The 15,438-nt window shown below is 41.3% G+C and overlaps 2 gene segments (V, D, J or C); both read right to left on the reverse strand.

The window, feature by feature from the left end:
* LOC141556155 (immunoglobulin lambda variable 9-49-like) overlaps positions 1 to 15,438 on the reverse strand; it is a 1,090,947-nt gene that overhangs the window by 1,057,922 nt on the left and 17,587 nt on the right.
* On the reverse strand, positions 8,806 to 9,416 carry LOC141552171 (immunoglobulin lambda variable 4-69-like). The segment is given in 2 exon segments: positions 8,806 to 9,188; positions 9,310 to 9,416. Coding segments are annotated over 2 exon segments (429 nt in total).

A 15,438-nucleotide genomic window follows, 5' to 3' on the forward strand; every position in this document is an offset into this window, starting at 1 on the left:
TGATTATTCTAAGGAATAGTCCATTTATTCCTATACTCTCAAGAATTTTTAGTAGGAATGGATGTTGGATTTTGTCAAATGCTTTTTCTGCATCTATTGAGATGATCATATGGTTTTTATTAATTTGATTATTAATATGCTCAATTATACTAATAGTTTTCCTAATATTAAACCAGCCCTGCATTCCTGATATGAATCCTACTTGATCATAGTGTATTTTCCTGGGGATGATTTTCTGAAGTCTTTTTGCTAATATCTTATTTAAGATTTTAGCATCAATATTCATTAAGGAAATTGGTCTATAGTTTTCTTTCTCAGTTTTTGATCAACCTGGTTTAGGTATCAGTACCATGTCTGTGTCATAAAAGGAGTTTGGTAGGACTCCTTCATCCCCTATTTTTTCAAATAATTTATATAGCATTGCGGCTAATTGTTCTTTAAATGTTTGGTAGAATTCACATGTAAATCCATCTGGTCCTGGGGATTTTTTCCTGGGGAGTTGATTAATAGCTTGTTCTATTTCTTTTTTCTGAAATGGGACTATTTAAGCAATTTATTTCCTCCTCTGTTAATCTAGGAAGCCTATATTTTTGGAGGAAGTCATCCATTTCACTTAAGTTATCAAATTTATTGGCATAAAGTTGGGCAAAGTAACTTCTTATTATTTCTCTAATTTCCTCTTCATTGGTGGAAAGATCCCCCTTTTCATTTGTAAGACTAACAATTTGATTTTCTTCTTTCTTTTTTCTGATCAGATTTACCAAAGGTTTATCTATTTTATTGGCTTTTTCATAAAACCAACTCCTGGTTTTATTTATTAATTCAATAGTTTTTTTACTTTCAATATTATTGATTTCTCCTTTTAATTTTTGTATTTCAAGTTTAATTTTTGGTTGGGGGTTTTTAATTTGGTCTTTTTCTAGCCTTTTAAGTTGCAAGCCCAATTTATTAATCTTCTCTTTCTCTATTTTCTTCAAATAAGCCTCTAAAGATATAAAATTTCCCCTTATTACTGCTTTAGCTGCATCCCACAGATTTTGGTATGATGTCTCATCATTGTCATTATCTTGGATGAAATTGTTAATTGTTTCTATAATTTGCTCTTTCACCCAGTCATTCTTTAAGATGAGATTATTCAGTTTCCAATTACTTTTTGGTCTATTTACCCCTAACTTCTTACTGAATGTAGCTTTTATTGCATTGTGATCTGAGAAGAAGGCATTTATTATTTCTGCCTTCCTATATTTAATTTTGAGATCTTTATGTCCTAATATATGGTCAATTTTTGTATAGGATCCATGAACTGCTGAGAAGGAAGTATATTCCTTTCTATTGCAATTCAGTTTTCTCCAAAGATCTATCATACCTAGTTTTTCTAATGTTCTATTTACTTTTTAAATTTCTTTCTTATTTGTTTTGTGGTTTGATTTGTCTAAATCCGAGAGTGCAAGGTTGAGATCTCCCACTATTATACTTTTACTGTCTATTTCTTCTTGCAATTCTCTTAACTTTTCCTTTAGAAAGTTAGATGCTATACCACTTGGTGCATATATGTTTAGTATCAATATGGCTTCATTATTTATGCTACCTTTCAGCAGGATATAGTTTCCTTCCTTATCTCTTTTAACTAGATCAACTTCTGCTTTTGCTTGATCTGAGATAAGGATAGCTACCCCTGCTTTTTTGGCTTTACCTGAAGCATAATAGATTCTGCTCCAACCTTTTACCTTTACTCTGTATGTATCTCCCTGCTTTAAGTGTGTTTCCTGTAAACAACATATTGTATGGTTCTGATTTTTGATCCAGTCTGCTATCTGTCTCCGTTTGTTGGGAGTGTTTATCCCATTCACATTTACAGTTAAAATTACTAATTCTGTATTTCCTGTCATCATATTATCCCCAGATTATGCTTTTTCCCTTGACCCCCCTGAACCCCTTCCCTGATATTTAATTTAATTTATAGACCCCCCATGTGACGCACAGCCCTCCCTTTTTTTAGTATCCCTCCCCCCTCCCTCCACGTCCCTTCCCTTATTCTCCTTTTCCTTTTCCCTTTTCTTCTCCCCCCTTTTAATGAGATGATAGAGAATTTTCTGAAAAACAAATATGTCAATTATTTACTCTTTGAGCCTCTTCTGATGAGAGTAAGATTTACACAATGATTCTCCCCATCTCTAAATTCCTTCAGATATGGTGTATTTTCTATGCCTCTTCCTGGGATGTAGTTTCCCTCTTTTTATCACTCCTTCTCCTTTTTCTGATACTACCCCTTCCCTTTACTACACCCCCCCCTTTTTTTCTTTTATATCAGTAAAATCAAATTATCCATGCGTACCCACAACAGAGATACAGTTCTCAAGGGTTCTGTGTACTTTTTTTCTGTTTCTCTTCAGTCTTGTGGATGTAGATCAAATTTTTTGTTTAAGTCTGGTTTTTTTCTTAGAAATATATGGAATTCCCTATTTCATTGAATGACCATCTTCTTCCATGGAAAAAGATGCTAAACTTAGCTGGGTAGTTTATTCTTGGTTGCAATCCTTGATCTTTTGCCTTTCGGAATATCAGGTTCCAGGCCCTTCTATCTTTTAATGTGGAGGCAGCCAGATCTTGTGTGACCCTTATTGTGGCACCTTGGTATTTAAATTGTTTTTTTTCTAGCTGCTTGCAGGATTTTCTCCTTTGTGTGGTAATTCTGCAGCTTAGCCACAATATTCCGTGGTATTCTTTTTTTAGGGTCTATTTCAGAAGGAGTTTGATGAATTCTTTCGACATTTACTTTCCCTTCTGTTTCTATTATCTCTGGACAGTTCTCTTTGATAATTTCCTGTAAAATAGAATCTAGGCTCTTTTTTTGGTCATAGTTTTTGGGAAGTCCAATGATCTGCAAATTATCTCTCCTAGATCTATTTTCCAGGTCTATAGATTTTTCCCAGTAAATATTTGATGTTATTCTCCACCTTTTCATTTTTTTTTTGTTTTGTTTTGTTTTGTTTTGTTTGACTGATTCTTGGGTTCTCAATGAATCATTCATTTCTATTTGTTCCATCCTGAATTTTAAGGAATTATTTTCTTCATTCACAGTTTTTAGTTCTTTTTGTAAATGCCCAATTTCGTTTTTAAATGAATTATTTTGCTCTATTGAATTTTTTTCCATTTCCCTAATTTTTTTTGAGAATTATTTTCTTTTTCCAATTCAGAAATCCAATTTTTTGAGACTTTTTTATCTTCTCCAGTTCAGAAATCCTACTTTCCTGTGATTTTTTTACCTTTTATAATTCACAAATTTTGTTTCCCTGCATCTCCTGTGAATTCTTTATTTTTTCCAACTCCAATTTCAGAATGTTGTTATTCTCTATCATAGCTTCTCTTTCCTTTCCCCATTTTTCTTCAAACTCTCTTAACTTTTTAATAGTCTCTTCTAGGAGAGAGTTATGTGATGGGGGGCAGGAATCGTTCCCCTTTAGGTTGTTATCTGCTGACTCTCTGCTGTTAACTTCCTCGGGGTTGGATACCCGCTCTTTCTCTGTGTAGAATGAGTCAATGGCTCTTTTTTGCTTTTTATTCATACTTAAAAAATCTTTTGGGGTCTGTCCCTGGGGTAGGAAATTATTTATTTATTTCTTTACCAGCTTCCTCCCAGACCAGATGGATGCAGCGGCTCCTGCGCCTGAGCTAAGAGAGAGCTCTGGGAGAGAGTTCCTCCCCTCCCCCCCCAGAAGTGCTCCAGAGGTGATTAGCAGCACTGCGCTGTGAGGGCGCTGTGTGTCCTAGCGACTTTCCTGAGGTTTAAGACCAAACAGTAAAGGAGACACAAGGCCCAGCCTATGTGTCCCGGTGGGGTGTGGATGTCAGCAGCAGGTGACGTGAAAAGCCCCTGCACTCAAACTGGAAGTGTCTGCCCTGAAACCGCAGTCCCTATTTCAAAGGTTCTGCTTCTCTGGGACTTCCAGGGGCTGAGTTCCACAGCCTCCAGCCGAGCAAGGCACTATGTGTTACCTTGGGCTGTGTCTGCCCGCTTTTCAATCTCTTAACTACTCCCAGGTGAAAGCCCAGACAGCCTAAGTCGGCCACACCCACAATGCCGAGATCTGCTGAGTCACTTCCAGGTGTTGGGGAGGTTCTAATATCTAGTTTATATTTAAAGTGGCTTATTTTCTCTTCTGAACTGCTGTTTTATAAGCAGAGAAGAGCTAACAGCCTGTGCCAGATTCCTCTATCTCAGTGGCTTCTCTGATCCCAGAGCCCTCCCCAGCGCGATTGGCGTAGTGCGCCACCACCCAACCATCTGTGCTGGCCTCTCTTCTTCCTCCCCTGTGAACCGACCTTTTCTGTTGAAACTCCAGATTCTCTTCAGCTGGTAAGTCGTGCTTCCAGTCCTTGTGGTTTCTATCAGTCCAGCGCTATTTTTGAGGCTGAAATTATCTAATTGGTATTGAGGGAAGAAAGGAGCTTACAGAATCGCGTGTATCTTCTCCGCCATCTTGGCTCCTCCCCATGCCTAAAATGGGTTTTCTTTTTAATTTAGAAATAAAACAAGCATTTCTGCAATCTAGTATAAAAGGTACCAATCTTTATTTATGATATGCTGACCCTTTTAAATATGTCTTAGAATTACCATATACATTTTTTTTTCTTTCCTCCCTCCCCCAATCCTAGAGATCCCTAGCATTAGAGACAAATATTGTCCCTTGTATATGAGCTCCCTTCCACTTTTGAGCCTCTGACTCCCCACAAAACAAATTCAAGTCAGCAAGTTTTTGTTAAGTGTGTACAATGTGTGAGGCAGTACTGGGCTAAGAATTAAGAAGGCTCACCTTCCTGAGTGCAAATCTGGCCTAAAGCATTTACTTAATAGCTATGGATAGGTCATTGAGCCCTCTTTGCCTTAGTTCTCCATTTGTAAAATGAATGGGAGAAGAAAATAGCAAACTTCTCCAATATCTTTTCAAAAAGAGGGAAGCCTAGAAAGGTGGGAGGAGGTGGAGCACTGATGGACATTGAAAACCAGATTGCTAATTCTGTATTCTGTCCTGGAGGGACTAGGGAGCCACTGGAGGGGACTGAATAGTGGGGGTGGAACTTTGATAGGGAGAGCTAAGCTTTCATGCATTTGACAGCAAATTGAAGGATATACTTTAATGGCAAAAGCCCTGAGGCAGGGGGTCAAGCTGCTGCTTCTTGTGACTGGGATTGTAGTTTAGTCATGTGGGACTCTTAATGACCCTGTGACTTATGTCACAGGAGACTCTTCTGTCAAACTCCATTTCCTGAAGCCTGCCCAAATGCATGCTTTTTGTTCCATGGTCATCTCCATCTCATCCTCGGCCTTCCCTTTCTCCTTCAAACTTTACCAGCATCAGAATCTTTTCCACTGAGTCCTCTCTTTTCAGAATGTGCTCAAGATATTTAATCTTTAACTTCAGTATTTGAACTTCCTGTAAACAGCCTGAATTAATTTCTTTAAATTGATAGATTTTATTTTATTTTATTTCATTTTGCCCTCCCAAGACATCAGCATCACAGTTCAAAACTGGTGATTCTGGAACACTCACCTTTCTCCATAACTAGGAGTATATACATTGGTGTTGGAAAAAACACAGCTTTGCCAATACAGAACTTTGTTGGCCAAATAAAGTGCTCACTTTGTAGTATGCTGTCCAGATCTGCAAAAGCTTTCCTTCCAAAGGACAAGCATTTTTAATTTATGGCTGCAGTCATCTGCACTGCTGTTTGAGGAAAGAGGAAATATTCTTATTCAACAACTCAGACTCTCATATAAGTCCAAGTATTGGAGCTGAGAACCTGTACCATGGTGGGGGCTGTGTCAGAGGAGAAAGGGGGCAGTCATCATTGTCATCTTTGGACTGGATCTTTCAGATGGACAGATATTCTTTGTCCCTACATTTAGAGGCAGAGAAGTCATCAGGATCCACTCCTCCTTATCTGACTTCATTTCCCTCACTTTTGTCATGATGTACTGGGGGCCATTCCTGGACCCTGCGGGGGTAATATGTGTACCCACTGCTCAAGGGGCAGGGGAACCTGGCTGTGGATATTCCCAGACTGAGGGAAGCTGAGTCAGCACAATCTGGAAGAGATAAATTTGAAAAATAAAACTCTTTAAAAACCCTGAGTATAAAGAACATCTGGAGACTGCTTTGAGATCCATAGAAGAAGCAAATGAAAAGTAGAAGTAAGAAAAGTGGGAGTGGGGGTTCTTGTGACTAGTTCTGGCCTGAGCAGGCAGTTAGCAGTGAGAGGCAGACAAGAGACCAGGCTATGGGGCAGGGAGTCCCAAGAACTCTGCTCTCCAAAGAGCACACAGCAAGGTAGGAGCTTTCTCATCCTTTCCTTGAAACCTTTTAATGATGTCTGGGAGAATAGGAAAAGTCTTGATACAAATCTGTGCCTGATCCTGTGCTTTTTTCACTGCCCCCTGGATCTTAGTCCTCTTGTGGGTTTATATCTTTCTTGGAGGAGGGGGGTCTCGAGATATCTTGGACTAGTCTGATTTGGTACAAAAAAGACACCTACAGCAATTCTTCATCAAGGAGACAGTGTGATTGATGCTGATCCTCTCAGCACAACCAAACCAGAGCTTTCCTCCTTACCAGTGCTTCTGGCTAGAATCTTATTAAAGGCCATGAAATGGGTAATATAATTATTTGGGACAGGACCTGACAAGATATAGACATCTTATACCAAGGCACAAATTAAGTTATGCTGGGTAACCATCCCAGAGTGGTGAATTTTATTGGCCACAGCTCCAAATTTCACCCATGGGTCTCCTTCAGGATAGCCTGGCTATTCCATAACTGGCCATGGGATTTTGAACAAAAGGTTTCTAAGATATCTTACTATACATCCAAACATAATATTTGTACTGTATACTCTCCAGACTTAACTGTACAGAGAGTGGTCAGAACTCCTCTTCAGGATACTCAGCAGCATGAATTGTATGCAATCATGCTAGCTCTTATTACCTGAGAGACATAAATACAATATCTGATTCGGCCTATTCAGTAGGTGTGGTACAAAGAATTACCACAGCCCAAATAAAATTTGTGCCTCTAATATATATCAGCTCTTTGAGGAACTTCAAGAGCAAGTGAGAAAGCATCCAGGTAAGATTTATATCTTGCATGTCCACTCTACTAGTGGACTTCCAGGTCCTATTTTCATAGAAACTCAGAGGCAGATCTCCTTCTCACCAGGTTAGCCACACTCCCTTATTTCAGGCCACACAAGAATCTCATTCTAAATCTCATCAGGCTGCTTGAGATTTACATTTACAATTTGGAATAACAAGAGAGGAAGCTAGGAGCATAGTAAAAAGCTGTATTGCTTGCCTTCCCTTCCATGCTCCTACACTTCCTCTAGGGAAGAACCCTCGTGGTTTGAGAGCCAATGAAATTCCAAGTGAGAAACTCTTTCAGGTTCTCTGGGACTCAGTTTCTATATCTATACAGTGAGTGGGCTGGGGTTCCTTATATCTGATGTCCCTTTCAATGCCACAGGTATGATTCCATAAATTCCACAGATCATTTAATGTCAACAAACTTTTATTAATTGCCTACTGTGTTACAAGTTCCATGGTATAAAATAGAAAAAAAACACCCTTCAGACTTAAGGAGCTCACAGACTGAAGTGATACTGGGGAAGACATTTAAACAGCAACAGCCAAACAGCCCATAGAAGAGACAAAGTGGAGAAAAGAGGGAAAGCCCTGAGATTAAGGAGGTCAAGGAGAAACATTCTGCAAAGGAAGATAGGATTCACTGGAGGGAAGAAAGAAGGTGGAGATGAGTAGTGTTAGACAGCTAGGCAGGAACACAGTCAGGGCCAGTGGGCAGAGGTGGCAGACAGGGGGCCTTGGGGACCAGTGAGGAGCTCACTGTCCCTGGAAGGTGGAGGAGCAGGTGTCCAGGGATTTTAGGAGTCAGAAACTCCGAAAGGTAGGAAATGGCCTAGCTATAAAAGGTCTTGAAAACCTAAGAGAGGCTCTAAATTATATCCAGGAAACACTAGGAAGGCAGAGGAGATGACTGATGGAGGAGACAAGGAGGTGATGAGGTCAGATCCAGGTCTGAATGTATTTGACAGCAGAGTAAGGCTGGACTTTAATGGGAACAGCCTTGAAGCAGGGGCCAGGTAGCTGCTTGTGGCCACCTCCAAGTGTTGGGTGACTGGATCAGCCCCACTGTGGTGTCTGTGTCTCGAGAAAAGAGAGGCCGGGCCCAGGACCAGCAGCATTTGGAGTCCTCGCTGTTCCCACTTCAGTGCTGAGGTCTTTACTGCTCTACAGGGTATCTATGGCCTAGGCGTCATGAGCCATGGCTGTTGTCCCAGGGGCCCCTTCACCAAGGATCATTTCTCTTTCCAAGATGGAGCCAGGCAGGCTCCCTCTCACCTCTCCACTTGTCAAAATCTGAAGCCTGAAGACTCAGCTAAATCTCTCCCCTGGGTCACAATGGGACATGGGTAAAATCCAGGTTTTCTGCCCCTTGACTGGGTGAGTCAAAGAAATCTCTAGACAGACAGAGAGAGAGAGAGAAACAGAAAGACAGAGACACAGAGACAGAGAGATAGAGACAGAAACATAGAGAGAGAGAAAGAGAAGAAGAAAAAGAAAGAAAAACAAGGAGGAGGAAGAGGAGAAAGGGAGAGAGAGAGATAGAGAGACAGACAGACACATAGGCAGAATAGCAGTCATAGAGGCAGAAAGAGGAAGAAAGAAAACAGTGTGTGAGAGGAAGAAGCAAAGAGAAGGTGGTACCCAGTGATTCCCTGGCAGCTTGGGCTGAGTCAGTAGCCTGGGCCAGGTTGGGGCTGGCAGGGAGGTTTTTGTCCCACTTCCCCACTGAATGTGTCACTGTGGTGACTGTTACTGTCACCGGTTGCACAGTAATAATCGGCTTCATCCTCAGGCTCGATGTTGCTGATGGACAAGTAGCGATCGGCCCCAGAGTCGGAGCCCGAGAAGCGGTCGGGAACCCCCTTACCCTTTTTCATAACGACATTGCTAAGGACATACATGAGGAACCGAGGGCCCTCTCCTGGGCTCTGCTGGTACCATGCAACTGGATAATTGCTGTGCTGACTGCTGAGGGTGCAGGAGAGTCTGGCCGTGGCTCCCAGGGACACAGACATGGAGGGAGCCTGAGTCAGCACAAGCTGGGAGAAGGAACCTGGAAACACAGACAGACATGAATGTCCCATCACAGGAGAGAGGGGGGAGGTGCTCAGAGACCCTCCCAGGAGCCCCTGGGACAGGGAGGGGGGAGCAGGAGGAGCAGGGCCAGCCCTGACCTGAGCAGAAGCTGAGCAGGAGGAGGCAGACGACAGGCCAGGCCATGGTGCGGGGGACCCGAGAGCTCTGCTCCCCAGAGAGAACCGGCGGGGTCCGCACTCTGCCAGGCCCCTCTTATCCTCCCCCTGGGAGCCTGGGATGGGCTGGGGAGGGGGCGGGGGCTGGATGCAAATCTGGGCCTTCTTAAGCAGCCCTGGGTCTTAACTCTGGGGTCACAGGTCCCATGAGGAAAATGTGTCTTTCAGTGGGAGGGGATGGAGCCCAGCTGAAATGTCACCCATGAATGATCCCAGCCACAGCCAGCTGGGCTCCTCCCCACCTGAGTTACCCAGATGCCTCCTGCCCCCATTGCCTGCCCACATCCAGCCTCACTGCTCCTCCTAGTGGCCTCAGGCCCCCAGTTAACCCACACACACACATACACACTTGGAAGCAAACCCCAGGGTCCCCACAGCCAGGAGACCCCTGTCTCTTGCTCACCAGTCCCACAAGGGGGCGTTTGTGCACAGGGGAATGTGGTCCATTAGTGCAGGAGAGAGCAGCCTTGTGGGGTGTGGATGTAGATGTGACCTTGCAATAGTCATTGAAAAGCTTGGGTCATTTTCAGATCAAGGTGTGCTTCTAGGACTTCTCTTCACCCCTCTCTAGTCACTTGTGTTCCAGTGAGGACATCTAGTGGTCCAGTAAAGCACCAGCATTTTTAACACATTATAAAGACTAACCCCCAGGTTGGAGGACACACCTGAGACCTCAAAGGGCTTTGGATGGAGCCAAGTCAGGGCCTTTTGTCTCCCCCGGGGCCTGTATTCTCCCTTAACTATGTCATGTGAGCCCCATATCTGTACTAGAGTCTCTGCCCGGCTCTAAGATTGTCCCCAATATTCTTCTGGCCGATCCAGCCCTTTCAGCATCTTTTCTCCTGTTCTACCAGAGTTTTCCTAAACATGTGATGTCATCAGCACAAGCACAGAGTTCATGTCTCTGCTCCCTCCGCCCTGGAAGGTGGTGGGGTTTGTTGATACAGAACTTTGTTGGCAAAAAAAAAAAAAAAAAAAAGTCCTTACTTTTCACTTTGTCCAATTTGCCATAACTTTCCTTCCAAGGAGCAAACGTTTAATGACATGGTTGTAATTATTTCCATATCATTTGATTCTAAAGAAAGCAACCTTTGTCAACAGCTCAGAGGGTGACTTAAGACTCTTGCCATAGTCCAAGTGTTCGGGGATAAGAAGCTGTCCCACGTTGGGGGCCGTGTCAGAGGAGAAAAGGGACAGTAATCATCTATATCTTTGGGCTGGGTTTTTCACATGGACAAATAATTCTAATATTTAAAGCCAGCGGAGCCATGAATCTCCTATCGCCATTATCTGACGGGCTTTGCATGACTTTTGACATCATATACTGAGTGTCCTTTTCTGGTTCCAACTGAGAGTTCCAACAGTGCTCATGGTGCAGGTGAATCTGGCTGTGCTTTCAAAAGACACAGAGACTGAGGAAGCTGAGTCAGCACAGTCTGCAAGGGGGAAGCTATAGAAATGAAGCTTATTAAAGATGCTAAACATAAAAGACTTCTGGAAACTGCTTTAAGATCCACATAGGAAGCACGGGAAGGAGAGCAGCAAAGAATAGGGTTCTTGTGACTAGTCCTGACCTGAGCAGACTGTGAAAAGTAAGAGGCCAGACTATGGGGCAGGGAGTCCCAAGAACTCTGCTCTCCAAAGAGCACACAACGAAGCCTGAGCTTTTTTGGGTCCCTTTTATTCTTTCTCTGACACCCTGTGATGGTGTCTGGGAGAAGGTGAGAGGAGTAGGTGAAAATCTGTGTCTGATCCTGTGCCTTCTTAACCACCTGCTGTGTCCCACTTCTAGGCTTGTGGGTTGTTTCTGTCTGACAGTAGAGAGAGGTCTTGAACTGGTCCAGTTGAAATGTCACACAACACTGATTTTAGGGGTCAGAGCAGCTATAGACACAGCCAGCTGGGCTGATCCCCCGCTGAGCTTACCAGCCTGCTCATGCACCCATTCCTGCACAGGTACAACCCCACAGTGTCACCTGCTGACTACAGAACCACATGCACCCTACTTTTGTAAACTGTGCATCATTTAGAATTAAAATTAGTTCCATGGACATAATAAAGTATTTTCTGTTGGAGACCATTCTCCCCTTTGTATAGTTATAGAGAGGAAATTCTCTAAATAATAAAATGATTTCAACTTCCGTATTGTGATATCACCTCTGGTAATATAATTTTATTAAAAATAATTGTGCAAATTGGTTCAGAAGATCGCTGTACACTTCAACAACAATGCTGTATGAAGATGTATTCTTATGGAAGTGGATATCTTCAACATAAAGAAGATCCAACTCGCTTCCAGTTGATCAATGATGGACAGAAACAGCTACACCCAGAGAAGGAACACTGGGAAGTGAATGTAAAATATTAGCACTACGGTCTATCTACCCAGGTTACTTATACCTTCAGAATCTAATACTTAACGTGCAACAAGAAAATTGGATTTACACACATATATTGTATCTAGGTTATACTGTAACACATGTAAAATGTATGGGATTGCCTGTCATCAGGGGGAGGGAGTAAGGGGAGGGAGGGGAAAATTTGGAAAAATGAATACAAGAGATAATGTTATAAAAAATTACTCATGCATATATACTGTCAAAAAATTATAATTATAAAATTTTTAAAAAGAGAGAAAAAAATAAAAATAATTGTGTGAATTGGTTCATTGAGCAGTTCTGGTAGGAGGATCAGAGCAGAATGGGAGCAAGACCTGTTCAGCTCTAGAAACTCCCCTTTGAAAATCTAGACCATTTTCTCCTGGCTGATCTGCCGCTTTCAGTGTCTTTCCTCATGCTCTTTCCGGTTTTCCCAAAGAGTAGGATTCCATCAACATATGCAGAGTTCATATCTCCCCACAACTGCTCCATCGCTCTTTAGAATGTGGTAGAGAAGTGTGCTTGGGCCATGTGTGCAAATAAGAAGAATACAGTTGGACAGATTCTCATAAAGAAGTCTTGAGTTTTAGAGTTGGTTTTATGAAAAAGCCAATAAAATAGATAAACCTTTGGTAAATCTGATCAGAAAAAAGAAAGAGGAAAATCAAATTGTTAGTCTTACAAATGAAAAGGGGGATCTTTCCACCAATGAAGAGGAAATTAGAGAAATAATAAAGAGTTACTTTGCCCAACTTTATGCCAATAAATTTGATAACTTAAGTGAAATGGATGACTTCCTCCAAAAATATAGGCTTCCTAGATTAACAGAGGAGGAAATAAATTGCTTAAATAGTCCCATTTCAGAAAAAGAAATAGAACAAGCTATTAATCAACTCCCCAGGAAAAAATCCCCAGGACCAGATGGATTTACATGTGAATTTTACCAAACATTTAAAGAACAATTAGCCCCAATGCTATATAAACTATTTGAAAAAATAGGGGATGAAGGAGTCCTACCAAACTCCTTTTATGACACAGACATGGTACTGATACCTAAACCAGGTCGATCGAAAACTGAGAAAGAAAACTATAGACCAATTTCCTTAATGAATATTGATGCTAAAATCTTAAATAAGATATTAGCAAAAAGACTTCAGAAAATCATCCCCAGGATAATACACTATGATCAAGTAGGATTCATACCAGGAATGCAGGGCTGGTTTAATATTAGGAAATTCAAATTGTTTTTAAACCAGGATTTCTCAGTGTGGAAGCTACAATGTTGCCGCCATCTCCCTGGTTTCTTTGTTGCATTCTCAAGGTATGAAGATACAAATGTATCATGTACAGGAGAGGGGGAGGAGGTGAAGGGTGGGTGGGGTGGGGGTGGGGTGGGGAGGAGCCCCCATTGGGTGTTGGTTGATGTATGATACTGAAGATATTCTGGTAGAAACTTCTAGCGACCAGATTTCATTTTTCTCAGCCTCTTGAAGAGGATAATTTTATACAGCCAGTAACTAAGTTTCTTTTGTTTATTAGGAGGTTTTTTTTTTAACTCCTGTCCAACTGGTGGGACCTTCAGATATTAGTTTTGCTTCAGTCTCCTCCTCTGTTATATGGAGATTGTAACACTGACTTCCCGAGATGATGGTGAGAATCAAAGAAGTTATTATTTATAAAGTGCCTTTAATTTGTAATAATTTATACTTAATTAGAATTGTAATTATCTGGATATATTATTAATTGTATATAATTATTTTATAAAGTACCAAACCTTAAAAGGTCAATGCTGATAAATGTTGTTCTTGTTATTAGCATGAGGTAAATTCCTGCTGTAGATAGCAGTCCATTCCATTCTTCTCTGGCTTCTTTGGGAAGCTACATCACTGTTGCCTTCTATTCCTCCAATTGTTTTCTCACCTAGATTTGCTTGCTCTGGTTCACTGTCCAGGACAAATGGGCCTCTAGGATTCAGTGTCACTGTGGCCCTCATTCACTGCCCCAGTACACAAACATCCTTTGAGCTTTCCCCTTTCTTGCCTTTAATTTTTAAGATTTCCCATTTAGTATTGAATTGGGCATTTTAATCACCTCTCTTTCTAGACTTTTAAAAATGCAGTTGAATTCATTGGTTTGCTCTTTCTCTATTTTTTGATGGGAACTTTTGGAAATATACATTTTCCTCTGAAAATGGTTTTGCTGTGATCCTTTAGGCCTTCTTGTCCTTTTCTTAAAGGTTGCTTTTATGGTTATGACAGGTCTAACTTTCCCACCTCAGGTTAGCACCAGATTTGGAAGGCTGGGATAAAACAAGCAAACAAACAGCACTTTTTACAAGACTGACTCAACCCATGAAGCTTCTTAAAATTAAACCACTTTTTTTTTTTTTTTTTATTATATATATATATATATTTTATAATATTATCCCTTGTATTCATTTTTCCAATTTACCCCCCCTCCCTCTATTCCCTCCCCCCGACGACAGGCAATACCATATATTTTACATGTGTTACAATATAGTCTAGGTACAATACATGTGTGCGAATATCACTTTCTTGTTGCACAATAAACATTAGAATCCGAAGGTACATGCAACCTGGGCAGACAGATATTAGTGCTAACAATTTTCATTCCCCTCCCAGTGTTTCTTCTCTGGGTGCAGCTACCTCTGTCCATCATTGATCAACTGGAAGTGAGTTGGATCTTCTTTATGTTGAAGATTTCCACTTCCATCAGAATACATCCTCATACAGCATTGTTGTTGAAGTGTACAGTGATCTTCTGGTTCTGCTCATTTCACTCAGCATCAGTTGATTTAAGTCTCTCCAGGCCTCTCTATATTCCTCCTGCTGGTCATTTCTTACAGAGCAATAATATTCCATAACCTTCATATACCACAATTTACCCAACCATTCTCCAACTGATGGACATCCATTCATCCTCCAGTTTCTAGCTACAACAAAAAGAGCTGCCACAAACATTTTGGCACATATATGTCTCTTTCCACTCTTTAGTATTTCTTTGGGATATAATCCCAGTAATAGCGCTGCTGGGTCAAAGGGTATGCACAGTTTGATAACTTTTTGGGCATAATTCCAGATTGCTCTCCAGAATGGCTGGATTCTTTCACAACTCCACCAGCAATGTATTAGTGTCCCAGTTTCCCCACATCCCCTCCAACATTTGTCATTATTTGTTCCTGTCATCTTAGCCAATCTGACAGGAAATTAAACCACTTTTTAAGGGAGGAAAACGCTCTCGGGTTGTGCAAATCAGAAATTTATTCAGGCTCTCTGGGACTAAGTTTCTTCATCTATAAGATCAGTGGATTGGAATTCCTTGTATCTGAGGTCCTTTCAACTCCACAGTATGATTCCATAAACCACACAAATTAATTAATGTCAACAAACATTTATTAATCACCTACTGTGTTTCAAGTTCTATAGATATACAAGATAGGCAAAAATAGTTTCCACTGTTGAACTCACAGGCTAAGATGACAGTGGGATCAACATATAAACAGCAACAGCCAAACAGCATATAAAAGAGACAAAGTGGAGGAAAAAGGGAAAGCACTAAGGTTAAGGAGGTCCGGGAGAGACTTTTTGCAGAGGAAGTTAGGATTTGACCTGAGAGTGGAGAGAAGAAAGAAGCTGGAGAGGAGCAGAGTTAG

This window comes from Sminthopsis crassicaudata, chromosome 1 (assembly GCF_048593235.1).
Source record: "Sminthopsis crassicaudata isolate SCR6 chromosome 1, ASM4859323v1, whole genome shotgun sequence".
NCBI lineage: Eukaryota > Metazoa > Chordata > Mammalia > Dasyuromorphia > Dasyuridae > Sminthopsis > Sminthopsis crassicaudata.